The 17172-nt window shown below is 38.4% G+C and overlaps 1 protein-coding gene across 5 annotated transcripts in view; it reads right to left on the reverse strand.

Moving 5' to 3' along the window:
- Positions 1 to 17172, reverse strand: part of RAD18 (RAD18 E3 ubiquitin protein ligase) — a 105141-nt gene that overhangs the window by 68502 nt on the left and 19467 nt on the right. For all 5 annotated transcript variants that reach the window (XR_002074784.2, XR_002074783.2, XM_019428290.2 and 2 more), the window contains exons 4-6: positions 15762 to 15832; positions 3737 to 4074; positions 2314 to 2413 (exon numbers count right to left, since the gene is read on the reverse strand). Coding sequence is in view for 3 of the 5 variants with exons in the window: in XM_019428290.2 (XP_019283835.2) it covers positions 2314 to 2413; positions 3737 to 4074; positions 15762 to 15832 (509 nt within the window). In the remaining 2 variants the exon portion in view is untranslated. The remainder of the gene's footprint in view (positions 1 to 2313; positions 2414 to 3736; positions 4075 to 15761; positions 15833 to 17172) is intronic.

The raw sequence follows: 17172 nt of genomic DNA on the forward strand, positions 1-17172 counted from the left end.
TAAAAGGTTTATCCAAAAAAACAAGATTTCACAAAGGACTTACATATAACTAGTTTGCCTTCAAGGCCATGCTACCCAAACTGTAGTGAATCTTGGAACTACCAGGAGAGCTTATTAAATTGCAGATTCTTGGTCACATCTCCATACCACCCACTTCTGAAGTGGAGACCTAAAGTCTATTTTAACAAGCTTCCACAGGGTAAATCTGATGCAAATGGCCTAAAGACTATACTGAGAGAAATGGCACAGTTGAATAAATAGAGACTGAAAACAATCAAACATTTTTCTATAAACCTACAGCACCACTCCCTAGCTAAATTGTTTCTTTTATGCTCTATCAATAAAGCCTAAAAGCCAGAGATCACTATTTAACTGCAGAAAGACTTGCAGACTCTCAACAGATTACAGTTTTCTGAAAATTACCCAGGGGGCTCTACAGGATAAGATCACGGCTAAACAAAAATCACAGTAGTTAGCGAGACCTAAAACATTTTGTAGGAGTCTGTACATGCACATTATGAGGGACAGTTCATTAAGTCTGCATCTAAAACATTTTGGCTTAGCAAGACTAGGTTATTAAACTTATGCCTGTGAAATTCGAACAGAAAACTGTGCTGTTCACAGGCATTTATAATGAAATGCAACAGCAGGAATCAACAACTTCTATCAAGAAACTTTTAAATATGAAGACTGACAGATGATGCCCAAAACATGAAGATAACACTGACCCTTCTTTCATCATTTAGTGAAAGTAATGCATTTAAGGGTCCTCAGAATCTGAAGGCATCAAAAGGAAGAGTATTCTTTGAATCAATTCTGATACGATTCTACATGGAACGGGTGGAGGGTTGTCACCCCTATCGAGAAAACGGCCCCTCAGAGTGTTGTGGATAAAATATTTCAAATGTCACAGTCTCTCTTATGTGACCAGACCCCAGGATCAGGATGTAACTAAAGAGAAACAGAGCTCAATGCTTCCCTAAGTGTACTTTCACAAACACTAGTTTTGCAAGATGAGTTATGAGGACAAAAAGGTTTTGCGGTCAAATAAATGTAGTAATTGCTGGATTACACAAATTTCAACAACTACCTTCGATACAGAACTTCTCAGAGCCTTCAATACACTCACCGGTGCAGTGAATCCTTCCTTAAGAGAGATACAATACGCAGTGCTTCTAAACTGCAAGACAGAGCAACTGGCAGGACAACATACAATATGGAACAAGGTGTGGGACCACTGTTGGAACTTGAACTTAATTACATATGGATGAGCAAGTCTTAGATAAATTGACGTAACTAAATGTATTAGAAGAAATATGGCAGATGCATCTAGAAAAAGAGCAGTCCAAACAAGAGGACCGATGCTGATTCCTCACTATTCAAGGAGAAAATGCTCAGCTTCTATACTCAAAACTTATTCCTCAGGAAGAAACATTTCTTTTCTTTCTTTTCTTTCTTTCTTTCTTTTTTCCAAACAGGCTCCATGCCCAACATGGGGCCTGAGCTCACAGCCCTGAGATTGAGAGTCACATGGTCTACCAATTGAACCAGCCAAGTGCCCCAAGAAGAAACATTTCTAAGGAGAATGAAGGTCACCAGATTCTTTTTTTTTTTTAATTATTAACTTGTTTTATTTTTTTATCTTTTTAAATTTACATCCAAATTAGTTAGCATATAGTGCAACAATGATTTCAGGAGTAGACTCCTTAGTGCCCCTTACCCATTTAGCTCATCCCCCCTCCCACAACCCCTCCTGTAACCCTCAGTTTGCTCTCCGTATTTATGAGTCTCTCCTGTTTTGTTCCCCTTCCCAAATTATTTTTGTTGCCCTTCCCTTATGTTCATCTGTTTTGTCTCTTTTTTTTTTTTTTTTTAACATTTTTTATTTATTTTTGGGACAGAGAGAGACAGAGCATGAACGGGGGAGGGGCAGAGAGAGAGGGAGACACAGAATCGGAAACAGGCTCCAGGCTCCGAGCCATCAGCCCAGAGCCTGACGCGGGGCTCGAACTCACGGACCGCGAGATCATGACCTGGCTGAAGTCGGACGCTTAACCGACTGCGCCACCCAGGCGCCCCTGTTTTGTCTCTTAAAGTCCTCATATGAGTGAAGTCATATGATTTCTGTCTTTCTCTGACTAATTTCACTTAGCATAATACCCTCCAGTTCCATCAAGGTCACCAGATTCTTATGGCTTATGGGAAATAACCCTCAGAGCAAAGGAGACAGAATGGAAGAGCTGGTGGAATAGTTTACAAAGCACAAGAAGTACCTTGCTAAAGTAGGTCAATGGTTATACTTAACTTCCTTACCTTCTGAGGCTTTCCTTCTTCTCCTCACGTGTTAAACAGCTGTCTAAGTGCTTATTAATGTGATTTTCTGGAATATTAACCCCACAAACAGGACAATCCACTGTATTTTTTAAAAAGAGAAAGAAAAATTTTATTATTTATGGAAAGGGCAAAAATAACATATAACCTGACATCTTTCAACAATTAATATAAAAAAATAGAATTCCAACCTTAACATGCACTTAGAAAAGCAAAAGAGAAAAAGAAGGGCCCCTCAGGGCAACAGAGGTAGGACAGACTTTTAACTATTAGCTAAAAACACTACAACAAGAACGGTCAATTGATACAATGATCAAAGATTTGTCAGGAAATGCACTTAAAATTCACCTATCCTTACAAAATTTAAACTGTTGAGTAGTAATATGCTAATTTCAACCTAAGTTTAATAACCACTCATTGCCCTGCACTGTATGTGATGTGGGCATACCAAAGATGTGTTAAGACCTAATTTCTGCCTAAAAGGTGCTCTGAACTTCACAGGCAAGAAAAGACATGGAAATAATAGGTTAAACAAACCGAGCTATTCATCATCAAAAAAGCAAACTGTACACAAAATAGTCCAGAAGGCAAGTGCTCTGCCACTTTGGTGATGGGAGAGGCCAGTATTATCTGACACAACAAAAGAACGGTTAGGATCTGGATAAAGTCTAGAAAGGTAAAACAAGGGTCAGCAAACAATTTTAGTGAAGGAGACCAGGTAGTAGAGATTGTAGGCTCTGTAGGCCAGATGGTCTCTGTTACAACTACTAAACTCTTTCATGAGCATGAAAGCTTCATAAACAGAAGGGGGGTGGATATTTTCCAGTGAACCTTTATTTACAAAAATTGGTGTCAAGCCAAATTTGGCCTGCAGCTTGTAGTTTTTCCAATCTCTGGGTATATTCAAGAAATAATGGGGAGATCAGCTGGGCTAGTATAGAAGGATTTTTGAGAGGGGAAAAATAAGAAATAAGATCAGACAGCTAGATGAGGGGTCAAATTGTCTGTGGCTATAAATGCCAGTCGTAACAGCTTGGAAGTGTTCAAGCAGTGGTATAATAAGACAAAAGGAGCTCTTTAAGATTAAAATGGAATTGATATGAAAGATGAGGGGGGAAATTAAAAGCTGAAAAATAGACACCAACTGCCATAGTTAAAATATGAGCTAATTAAAACTGCTTCATTTTTCCAGCAATCAGCCTCAATTCCCATTCTATGAGAGAGAAAGAGTATAAAAATATCTTGCAGCACTGCCTACATCAATTTCTGAGAATGTTAAAATGTGAAATCTGGTTTGCCCTTTCCCATTCCTTCCCCCCTCAAGATGCTGATTTATTCTTATGTCATGTGGGATGAAAAGATTTCCATTAAGTAAGAAAACACATATATGAAAATAATTTCCTACCTTTGGCAGACTGTTTCAAAGTTGACGTAGAGGGTGTCTCAGGAACATTAGCAACTAAGGAACTTGGAGCTGTCTTTTCTACAGAAGGTGCCTCTTTGGTCCTTGAAGAAGTGCTCACCTCTTTTTGAGGGATGACTTTGCTTTCATTCTCTTTTATCGACAACTCTGATGTAGAACCACCAGTTTCTCTAATCAAGAAATTCTCCATTAATTTGCTTCCTTGCTTTAAAGAATGTCTGAAGGCTACCGGAGTGTGTACTTTGGCAGCAAGGTTCTTTGAAGAGGAGGAAGCAGGAGATATGGGTGGTGACTCTAAGGCAAACTGCAGCAATTGATTCCTTGAAGCACCAAAAACACAATAGGTAACTATGACGTCCAAGTTATACTTAGTAAGTTAACTGACATAACCCGTTTTCCCAATTAACACTTGCTTCCGTGAAATACAGAACTTATTCCATAATGACAACCAAACCAGCATTTCTTCAAAGCAATAAACCTGATTTAAAAAGCAGTTAATCTTTGGGGCACTTGGGGGGTTCAGGGTGTTAGACATCTGACTCTTGGTTTTGACTCAGGTCCTAATCTCACAGTTTGTGGGATTGAGCTCCGCATCAGGCTCTGTGCTGGCAGCATGGAGCCTGCTTGGGATTTTCTCTCCCCCTCCCTCTCTGCCCCTCCCCCACTCGTGCACACGCACACATACATACATACATACATACATAAATAAATATTTTAATGCAGTTAATCTTTTATAAAGGAAAAGAGATACTTCAGAATCTAGCCTTAGAGAATACCTGGTATAAGACTTACTCTCTAACCATACATAACTTTAAAATCTGGACAAAACATATAAAACAATTGTTTATAGCATGAACTATAGTCAACACAAGCCTGCAGTCCATGAAAGAGAAGAAAAACATGCGGTGATCCACCACTGCCCCCAAGAACTTCCCTAGAAGCATCTTTTGGGAGTGGAAACAGAGATCAGAGTTCTGGGCAAAGATGGCTAGAATTGGAGGGACAGGGTGGTGGACAGCAGGTAGCCACAGAAAGAGAACACCAAAAATCTGCATAGAAATTCTCATCCATTCCTGATCATCTCCATGGCTGCAAAAGCGTAAGATGAAAGCACAAGGCGACCTAGTAGGAAGCAGATGCTGGGAAACTGAGATTCCCAAAGCTGCTAACAAGTTGTTGGAATTTGAGCCCAAATTGCAGAGATCTTATAAAGATCCTAGACATTCAGTTGAAACCCCACAAAGGCCACACCTTAGGAAAAATAAATAAAACTGAAGTAGGCCAAATCCAACAAAGAACTAAACAAGGCCCCGGCAGAATAAAAGTGAAGAGATGGAACCAGAACAGAACCCAACATCTTTCAAAGGAGGATAATTCGCAGCCTCTATAACATTTCATCAACAATGTTCAAAACACATATATCAAAAGATAAAATAGTCAATGGAAGCAGATCCAGAGGTGGTCCAAAGAGTAGCATTATAAAGACTTCAAGATAACTACAATGAATATATTAAAGAAAAAAGATGAAAAAACACACAAATGAGTAAAAGGATAGTGTAGTGTTAGAGGGAATTAAAATTCATCCTCAAAAGGATAAAACAAAGAAAATAAAACCTAGGCATATATTAATCAAACTGTTAAAAAATAAGAAAGAGAAAATCTTGTAAACAATCAGAAAAAAAATAAGACATGTTACCTCTAAATCACAGTTTCCTAACCTTGGCACTTAGGACACTGTCAACCAAATCATTTTTTGTTGTGAAGAACTGTTCTGTGCAATGTAGGAATGTCAGCAGCATATACCCCACCCCAGGTTGAGACAACCAAAACATATCCAGACATTACCAAATGTCCCCCTGGAAGAGAGGGTGAAGGGAAGGTAAAATCACTCCCCATTGAGAACCACTGCTCCAACAAATAATAAAAACAGCACTGACTTCACAATGAAAGCAAAAAGATAATATTATGACATCATGACATCTTTAAACTACAGAAAGAAAGCAAAACTACCAAGAATTCCATTTCCATTAAAAATAGTGTTCCGGGGGAGAGGGCAGGGTGGCGCCTGGGTGGCTCAGTGGGTTGGGCGTCCAATTTTGGCTCAGGTCATGATCTCGCAGTCGGTGGGTTCAAGTCCCGTGTCGGGCTCTGTGCTAACAGCTCAGAGCCTGAAGCCTGCTTCAGAGTCTGTGTCTCCTCCTCTCTCTGCCCTTCCCATGCTCATGCTCTGTTCCACAATAATAAAATAAACGTAAAAAAAAATTTTTTTTTTAAAGTGTTCTAGGGGTCCCTGAGTGGCTTAGTTGGTTAAACATCCAACTCCTGATTTCGGCTCAGGTCATGATCTCATGGTTCATGAGCTCAAGCCCCACATTGGGCTTTGCACCATCAGCACAGCTTGGGATTCTCTCTTTCCCTCTTTCTCTGCCTCTTCCTTGCTCACTCTCTCTCTTTCTCTCTCAAAGAAATAAACATTTTTTTAAAGGAAAATTGTGTTCTAAAGTAAAAGCAAAATACATTCTCAAGCTAAGAAAAGCTAAGAGAATTCCTCACTGGCAGACAAGGAGGTAGTACAGAAATGTTCTTCAGCTTAAGGAAAATGATTCTAGAGGGAGGTACAAAAATGTCAGTAAGAATCAGCAGCTCCAGGGGCGCCTGGGTGGCTCAGTCAGTTAGGTGTCTGACTTCAGATCAGGTCATAATCTCGCAGTCTCTGATTTCGAGCCATGCATCGGGCTCTGTGCTGACAGCTCAGAGCCTGGAGCCTGCTTCAGATCTGTGTCTCCCTCTCTCTCTCTCTCTGCCCCTCCCCTGCTCACACTCTGCCTCTGTCTCTCAAAAATAAATAAATGTTAAAAAAAAAAAAATTAAAAAAAAAAAAAGAATCAGCAGCTCCACAAAAGGTAAATATGTGGGTCAAAACAAAACTACTGTTTTCAACAACACTAACAACGTCTTGTGGGATTTACAGCAAACACGTAAGTAAAATACATACAAAAACATAGTTTTAAAAAAGAGAAATAATATAAAAATACTGTAAAGTTCTTGCACTGTTCAGGACATGATAAAAATACTAATTTATGGTACACTATTATTAGGACATATTTTGTCATTTCTTCAGTAAGGACTTAAAAGAGTGACACTAAGAAATATAATGTAAAAACTAACAAAGGAAACAATAAAAATACTTTTAATATCATAAAGAATGGGCAGAAATAAATAATTTTTTTTACAAAGAAACAAATGGAGAAAGAAAACAAAGGTAACATGCTAAACTGTAATCACATTAAATGTGATGGGTAAATACTGTGAAAGACAAAGACAGTCAGACTAGATTAAAAATAAGATACACACTGTTTGAAAAAATACTTTAAATATAAAGACCCAGGAAGGTTGAAAATAAAAGGATAGGAAGAGAAGTACCATGAAAATATTAATGAAAAGAAAGCTGATATGGTAACATTAACAACAGACAACATTAAGGCAAAAAGTATCATGAGAGATAAAGAGGGACATCTCATTTTGACAAAATGGTCAATTTAATTCAAAGCATAAATATCATAAATTATAGGGGCTCCCGGATGGCTTAACCAGTTAAGCAGCCGACTCTTGGTTTCAACTCAGGTCAGGATCTCGAGGTTCATGAGTTCGAGCCATGTGTCAGGTTCTGTGCTGACAACATGGAACCTGTTTTGGGCCCTCTGTCCCCTTCTCTCTCTGCCACTTCCCCACTAGTGTGCATGCTCTCTCACTCTCTCTCTCAAAAATAAACATTTAAAAAATCATAAATTATATTCACTTAGTAGCATAGCTTCAAAATGTATAAAGCAAAAACTGAACGAACTAAAAGGAGAAACAGTCCATTCACAATAATGGTTGGTTTAAATAACAGTGTGTATAAATCTAAACATACCTTTCTAACTAACAAAATGGGCAAAAATCAGTAAGAATACAGAAGATGTGAACCAATCCAATTAATCAAAGTGATGTAATTAACAAATAAAAAATATTACAAATTTTTTTGTAATGACAAATAATGAGCCCTCTTACAAAGAAAACCCCAAGCCCAGACAGTTTTGCTGGTGAATTCTACCAAATATTTATAGAAGAAATAATATCAATGCTACACAAAGTTATCCAGAAAATAAAAAAAGAATGTTTCCCAATTCATATTAAAGCCAGCATAACCTTGATAACAAAATCTGACAAGCACATTGTAGGAAAATAAAATTATAATCCAATAATATCTCATAAATATAAACACAAAAATCATAAATGAAACATTAACAAATAAAATCTAGAGATAAATAAAAACATATAATGCATCATGACCAAATGAGACTTATTTCAGGAATACAAGGTTGGTTTGTTATTTGAAAAATCAATGCAATTCACCACATTAGCAAATTTAAGGAGAAAAATTATACTATCATTACAATAAATGTAGAAAAAGCATTTGATAAAATCCAATACCCATTCATAACAAAAACACTTAGAAAACTAGGAACAGAAGGAAACTTTCTTAATCTGAAAAAAGATACTTTCAATAAAACTATAGCTACTATTACAGCTTGAACATCTTCCCCTGAGAGTGAAAACCAGACAAGGATGTCTACTGCCACCATCTCTATTCAAATTATACTGGAGGCCATAGCTTTTGTGATAAGGCACACACACACACACACACACACAAAATGGGAAAGAAAACTTTATTTGCAAGTGACATGATTATGTTTATAAAAAATCCAAAGACTCTACAAGCAACTAGAGTAAGTGAATTTTTACAAGATCCCTGGACATAATATCTGTTAAACAAAAATTAATGTCATGTTTATGTATTAGCAAATGGAAAATAAAATTTTTAAATAAATACCACTTGAAATATCATCAAAAATATTAAATACCTAGGAATAAATTTAACAAAAATGTGTAAAACTTATGTCTTGAAAACTACCAAATTTGCTGCGGAAAATTTTAAAAAAGCCTAAATAAAGAAATACACTAGGTACATGCACTAGAAAACTCAACAATGTTAACATGCCCATTTTCCCCATATTTATTTATAGATTCAATGCAATGCCAATCAAAATAAAAGCAACTTTTTTGGGGGTGGAAACAGTATATTCATTCTAATATTTACATGGAAATCAAAGGCCCCAGAATGGGAGTAGTCTTTTTTTTTAATTTCAACAATCTTCACAGCATCTCCACCAGGAGTAGATTCCACCTCAAGAAACCACTTGCTTTGATCATCCATTTATGTTTTATCATGACATTACATCAATTCAGTCCCATCATCAGGCTCCACTTCTGATTCTAGTTCTCTTGCTGTTTCCACCACATCTGCAGTTACTTCCTCCACAGAATTCGTGAACCCCTCAAAGTCATCCATGAGGGTCGGGATCAGCTTCTCCCAAACTCTTGTTCCTGCTGGTATTTTTGACCCCTTCCAATGAATCACGAATGTTCTTAATGGCATCTAGAATGGTGAATCCTTTCCAGGAGGTTTTCAACAGACTTTGCCCAGATCCATCAAAGCAATCACTATCTACAGCAGCTACAGCCTTACAAAAAGTATTTCTTAAATAATAAGACTTGAAAGTTGAAATCACTCCTTGATCCACGGGCCGCAGAATAGATGCTGCGTGAGCAGGCATGAAAACAACATTAATCTCGTACATCTCCATCACAGCCCTATAGGTAACCAGGTGCACTGCCAATGAGCAGTAACATTTTCAAAGAATCCTTTTTTCTTGAGCAACAGTTCCCAACGGTGGGCTTAAACTATTCAGTAAACCATGCTATAAAAAGATGTGCTATCGTCCAGGCTTTGTGGTTCCATTTACAGAGCACAGGCAGAGTATATGTAGCATAATTCTTAAGGGCCCTGGGACAATCCACAGGCTAAATAACACCGGCTTCACCCTCAAGTCACTGGCGGCATTAGCTCCCAACAAGAGAGGCAGCCTGTCCTTTGCCAGGCACTGACTTCTCTCTAGTTATGAAAGTTCTAGATGGCGTCTTCTTCCAATAGAAAGCTGTTTCGTCCACATTGAAAATCTATCGTTTAGTGCAGTCACCTTCATTAACAAGCTCCGCTAGAACTTCCAGATAACTCACTGCAGGTTCTACATCAGCACTTGCTGCTTTACCTTACACTCTTATGTAACGGAGACAGCTTCTTTCCTTAAACCTTGTGAACCAATCTCCGCTAGCTTCAGACGTTTCTTCTGCGGCTTCCTCACCCCCCTCAGCCTTCACAGAATTGAAGAGTTAGGGCCTTGCTCTGGATCAGGCTTTGGTTTAAGGGAATGTTGTGGCCAGTTTGATCATCTTCCCAGACCACTAAAACCTTCTCCATATCAGCAATAAGGTTGTTTGTTTCTTACTATTTGTGTGTTCACTGAAGCAGCACTTCAAGAACTTGGCCATTTGGCACAAGAGGGCTAGCTTCCAGCCTATATCAGCTTTCAACATGCCTTCCTCACTAAGCTGAATCGTTTCTTATTTTTGATTTAAAATGAGACGTGTGACTCTTCTTCTCCCTTGAACACTTAGACGTCCTGCAGGGTTATTAATTGGCCTAATTTAAATACTGTTGTGTCTCGGGGAATAGGGAGACCCGAGGAGAGGGAGAGAGGCAGAGAAATGGCCTGTGAGTGGAACAGTCAGTACATGTGTATCATTTATCAATTAAATTCATGGTCGTATAAGGCTGCAGTTTGTGACACCCCAAAACAATTATCATAGTATCACCATAACAAATAAAATAATGATGAAAAAGTTCAAAATATTTTAAGAATCACCAAAATGTGACACAGAGACATGAAGTGAGCAAATGCTGTTGGAAAAATGGCACTGATAAGACCTGCTCAATGCAGGGTGGCCAAAAACCTTCAGTTTGTAAAAAATTAAACACCCGGGAAGTTCACCAAAGCAAAGTGCAGTAAAACGAGGCATGACTGTACCTGCAGCAAGCAGTACAGGTCCACTACCGCGATGATAAAATTACGCCCCGTGCCAAAACTGAAACTCATTAACTTCTTCATGTGCCCGCTATTAGGGGGTAGTTTCGGCAGTGGAAATATAACGGAGAACAAAATCGTCTCAGTCCTCATGAAGCTTACACTACAGTAAGGGAAGAGATACTAGAATGCAGACAACATATATGAAAGTGCTATGGGAAAAAAACAAAGCCAGTGAAGCCGTGCATGAGGAGGCAAAGAGCTTGGCACTCTTTACAGGATGGTCACAGAAAGCCTCACTGAGAAGGTGCCCTATGAAAACACAGAGCCCGAAGAAACTGAAGGACTAACCCATGTGGCTCTCTGGGGAAACAGTGTTTCCCCTAGAAATAACAGTAAGTACAAAGCCTCTAGGGTCAGAGTATGATTGACACATTGGAGAAATAGCAAGAAGGCCAGTGCGCCTGGAGCAGAATAAACAAGGGGCAGAGAAGTGGGACATGAAGTCGGCAAGAGACCCTGTTCTGTAGGGACCAGAGGATGGCCACTGGCAGGACTCAGGCTGCTCTTCCAAATGAGATGGGACACCCCCTCCAGACGATATTAAGTACGACCTGACTTTTTTATTTATTTATTTATTTTTGACAGAGACAGAGTGTGAGCACGAGCAGGGGAGGGGCAGAGAGAGAGGGAGACACAGAATCCGAAGCAGGCTCCAGGCTCTGAGGCGTCAGCACAGATTCTGACGCGGGGCTCGAACTCATGAACTGTGAGATCGTGACCTGGAATGAAGTCGGATGCTTAACCGACTGAGCCACCCAGACGCCCCTGTGACTTTTTGTTTTAAAGTGACACTTTGGTTGCTAGCCTCAGGACGACTATCAGAGGGCAAAAGCAGGAATAGGAGACCACTAGAAGTGATCAAAGTAATACAGGCTGACGCTGGCTTGCCAGGATAATGCTGGCACAGTGATGAAAAACTGTCAGATTCAGGAAACATGTTAATAACAGGGCCAGGAGGATTAACTGATGGGATGACAGAGTTAAGTGTGAAAGAGAAGGGTCAAGGAGGACTCCAGGGTTTGGGGCCTGGGCAAATGAAAGGACAGAGCTGCCATTTAATGAGGGAAGAAAGACTGTGGGGGCAGGAGATTTGGAGTGGGGGATGGCAGGCAGCCCAGAGAGTTGAGAGTTGCTTTTAAGAGGTTCAAGCGGAGATATGAGGTAAGCAGTGGGATATGGGAGCCTGAAGTTTTGGGGTGAGATCTACTTGAAGATATAAATTTGGAAGCCATGAATGGACACATGGGATTTAAAACCACTAGACTGCTACAATTCACACAGCTTAATAGGGGCCATGTGAAAATATTAATTCTAAAAAGGATACTTAAACTGAATTGGTAATTTTCTCTTTCATTTCCACCATTTCTATAAATTTAATTTAAAGTCAGTTGGTATTATAATACCTAACAGCACTTATCATAGATACTCAGATTTTTTTGGGTGAAGTATGGACTTTGAGAATAATTGTGACTCCATCAAGTACAGGACAATCTTGCCCATTTGTTAACTACACAAGAACTCTACCTCTTCAGAATGTGGCCAAGAATCAAGAAGCAAAACAGGTCTCTGGGTAGACACCAAAGAGAAACTCAGGGCAGTCCTGAAACCCATGTGATCAAGTCCATGGACTTCATTACCTAGCAAAAGTCCCCACAAATGCTGTTCTGATCCAAAACATGTAACAGCAGTCTAGGACCGTTTGGTGAAACAGGCAGAGGCCCACCAAAGAACAAATTCTTATTAGCATCTTAGGGCATCAATATATAATATAAGGGAAGATGATACAAACATGCGTAAAATATATATGATAATAATGACAGAAATCTTTTTTTAGGTTCCTTTGCTCCAGGTATTATGCTGGGTATCTTCTAGTAGAACTCTTCGTTTCCAACCCTTAACAACAATCCCTAAAAGTGTCAATAATATTATTACCACTTTTCAGATGTGGAACAGAGGCCAAAGAGGTTTAATAGTTTGATCACAGATCACAGCTAGAGAACCCAGTTCTGCCTAAATCCAAAGTCAGTATGCTTTAAACTATACTGTAAGAAAAAAAGCAAAATTATATTCTATAATATTCTATTATATTCTAATAGAATTCTAAGATGCTAATATAATAGCATCTTAGAATTCCTAAGATGCTAAAGGAATGATCTATTACAATTATCATCTAAAATGTCTGAATTCTTAAACATGGAGTAAGCACCTGGAGAAAAAGTACCTTGATGGGGATAGGATAAACCAAAGTAGTAAATGATGCTTTACACTCTCAGTTTGTAAAAATGATACAGATGTAGACTGGCTGCTACACAAAAATACTGAAACAGTATTTTCTTACTTAGGTCAAGAATGATGTTCCACTTAGACAAAAATATTCTGATTAAATTTTGTTCAACACATTTTTAAGCACATTATTTTAAATAAAATTGAGTCAAGAAAAATACTCTTGTTCTTTGAAAATAAATGGCTAGAGTTAGAAGAAAATGTAAGCTATGAATGTCAGTATTTTGTCTGAAAACCTCTGAAATTATTTCCAACACTCTTTTATTTCAATTTAGAACATTAAAAAATTTTAAACCATTATGTCTTAAAATGGCACTGACCGATGAGAAAGAAAAAAAATATACAAACAATACAAAAACCTTAGAAGATTAACTTCTTCCCTCATCAATCTTTTTTTTTATTTTATTTTTTATTTTTTAAAATTTACATCCAAATTAGTTAACATACAGAGCAACAATGATTTCAGGAGTAGATTCCTTAATGCCCCTTACCCATTTAACCCATCCCCCCCCCCCACAACCCCTCCAGCAACCCTCAGTTTGTTCTCCATATTGGAGTCTCTTCTGTTTTGTCCCCCTCCCTGTTTTTATCTTATTTTTATTTCCCTTCCCTCATGTTCATCTGTTTTGTCTCTTAAAGTCCTCATATGAGAGAAATCATATGATTTTTGTCTTCCTCTGACTAATTTCACTTAGCATAATACCCTCCAGTTCCATCCACATAGTTGCAAATGGCAAGATTTCATTCTTTTTGATTGCCAAGTAATACTCCATCGTATATATATATACCACATTTTCTTTATCCATTCATCCATCGATGGATATTTGCACTCTTTCCATACTTTGGCTATTGTTGATAGTGCTGTTATAAACATGGGGGTGCATATGTCCCCTCGAAACAGCACACCTGTATCCTGTGGATAAATGCCTAGCAGTGCAATTGCTGGGTCATAGGGTAGTTCTATTTTTAGTTTTTTGAGGAACCTCCATAATGTTTTCCAGAGTGCATTGCCACCAACAATGCAAAAGAGATCCTCTTTCTCCACATCCTCGCCAACATCTGTTGTTGCCTGACTTCCCTCATAAATCTTAAACCAGATATCAAACAAGTACTGGAAGTGATTAGCTTGAATTTCATCTCTATTACTTTTGCAAATGAAGTACCACAGCACATTAGATATGACAAATGTCCAAGAAATGTTCATCATAAGGTAATTTCAAGGCAAACAGGGAGAAACAAATGATAAAATCCATCCCAAATCCACAAAGAATGCTGCTCACCACACCCACTATAATGAATAATTAAAAAACCTATTCCTTTTGGGAGGAAGCGGGACAGGGGAGAGTTCAATTATCCCAAGGCCTCCCTTTCAGTTACCAAAGGTCCATGAACCCAAAGACACCGATCACTTCCCTTCAACAAACAGATACTTGCTTTGTGACACTCCCTTTCTCCTAGCAGTGAAATTATTATGCTTTCAGAACCAGCTAGGAAAAAAAATAAGCCTTGAGATATAATTTTACTGTCTCAGGGAAAATCAAACAGCTAATAAATTCCTTTCTAAAGACATGGCTCCACCCTTTTTCATGGACTTCAAAATCTAATTGGTGAAAGACTTTAAAATAAGAAAAACGCCACACTGTAATTATGAGAATCAGAGAATCTCAGAGTTTCTTAATCTAGGAAATATCACCATTTTATGACTTTTTTACGGAAATGACTAACCAAGCCAATTTCTAGAAAGTAATATTAGGCGAGTTCAGAGTACTAAATCTTGTAATTCTCAAGACACAACTCAATGAAATAAATGTGAAATTCTATTGGAAGAAATCTCTCTACATTTTTAGAATGAATGTAATGTACCATCAAAACTGTCCCAACAGCTAAGAAGTCATACACTTAAGGAGATAACTAATAACTAAATACGGTATGTCCGTAATGAAAATTTCTGATTGACTTGCATGATTAAAACTAAAAATTGAATTTCAAGATACTGCTTGGTAAAATATGCCTTTTAATAATCCTTCGGGGTGACAAAACTCACTTTCACCATCATACATCTGACAGCTAAGAAGTAAAGCTACATTTCTGAGCTGTATAAAGTACCAACAATTACCTATTTCACACAGCACACCATCTCATACATGCTGAATAAATCAGATTAAGAATTAATGGGTTAATATATAACAGACACAGAAACGATTATAGATACGCATATATACATGGGTTAGTACACACATATGTATACATGCATATGCTACCCAGCTCTGTCCAATGAGAGGGCTTAGAAGCAATGACATCTCAGGAACAGTGACCATACCTAGCTCCAGATCCTGATTCTAAATACCATTCTCCAATAAAAGGAACCAGGGCTCCTTGGGAAAATGGATGATTCTAGGGGTAGGACAGGAAAAATAAAATACTTTTGGGTATCTTTGTAATACCCAAAAGTAAGTACTCAAATCTGCATTTTTAACTTCTGTTTTTCATGACAGGAGACTTTCTGTTAAGTAAAGGAAGAAAATATTATTACCATTAGACTGTCCATGAGTGATTAATGACTGTTGTCGCTTCCCTTCTTTTACTCCAAAATATGCAACCCTGCATTCCCTAATCCCCAAGAGTGCACAAAGTAAAGAGGGGACTCATATCAAAGGCCAGAGCAGTTAGGGGTTAGTCACAAAATTAAATCATACCGTGCAAAATTCAAGCTTTTTACCAGTTCATCTAATACGCGGTTATTTTTTAGATCCGGCTCTGTGACTGTCTAGAAAGGAAAAACAGCAGATGGGAAAAGGTCACAAACAATAAAATAACTTGTCATAATCTTGTTTTGAAAATGCATGACCCATCCTCCCGAGACTCCCCATCCTACTAAGTCTTCCAGGAAAGCCTCAAAATAAAGTTCATTTATCTCATACTAATATGGAATTTTAAAACAGTGAATCAGCATCTGCTGACTGGAAGTCTGATAAAAGATCTCCACAGCCTCTAGTAAAATCATATATGCTCTGTACTAAGATAAAACCTAGTATGAGCAAGAATCCTTATTCAAAATGCCATCCCAAGAATTTCCCCTAAAAAGCAGAACAGAGATGCTCTTTTTAAGTGACTACACGGGGAGCAGCATTAGGTGTTCAAAGAGGGTTTAAAAACAAGATTGGTGTTCAGGAATGCAACGGGAAAACCACAGATCTTGTAGTTATTTAGCATTAATGGTATGCAGCTTATCTCCCTGATGATACCATCTTGACAATGGCAAGTTGCAAAGAGATTAAACTTGGGAGCCAAACTGCACCATTTTTTACGTAGGGAAACAGCTGAGAGAAGTTCAGTGACCTCCTAACACCATGTACCTAACAGAGGTGCCAAGGTAGAAGCCAAACCCTTCAATCAGGCCCAGAGTCCTTCCTATTAGACCTCACTGTCTCTTCTTCTTTCTTTCTTCCTATTTATGTTTACTTGACCTTTTTACCTACCTCTGCACCTACCTGAAAGGTTTCACAAACTCTAACAACAAATTTCCTACTGTTTCCCCTGAAGGTCTGGTTTGGGAAAGAGGTAAGGGACCAGTCAGGCCAGGTTCAGCCCAATGGTCATGAATCTTTTCCCTCCACACAAATACTAAACCCTAATCCTATGCAAATGAATAATCCTTCCATCAGACCTTCGGCTCAAGGTGAAAAATAACAAAACATGAGAAGCCACAAAAACATAGGTCACGAGATTTAAAGAGCGCTACCTCCTGATCTTAAAATCAGTTTCGACTTCCAAAAATACATTTAGGTTATCAGAAATCTTTAAGAAAAATTGAACAAAGCCCATTTCTCCATATATGTATTTTTTTTAATATGAAATTTAATGTCAAATTGGTTCCCATACAACACCCAGTGCTCATCCCAAAAGGTGCCCTCCTCAATACCCATCACCCACCCTTCCCTCCCTCCCACCCCCCATCAACCCTCAGTTTGTTCTCAGTTTTTAAGAGTTTGGCTCTCTCCCTCTCTAACCTTTTTTTTTTTCCTTCCCCTCCCCCATAGACTTCTGTTAAGTTTCTCAGGATCCACATAAGAGTGAAAACATATGGTATCTGTCTTTCTCTGTATG

Source organism: Panthera pardus, unplaced genomic scaffold, assembly GCF_024362965.1.
Source record: "Panthera pardus isolate Hobbes unplaced genomic scaffold, ASM2436296v1 HiC_scaffold_8, whole genome shotgun sequence".
In the NCBI taxonomy this organism is placed as follows: domain Eukaryota; kingdom Metazoa; phylum Chordata; class Mammalia; order Carnivora; family Felidae; genus Panthera; species Panthera pardus.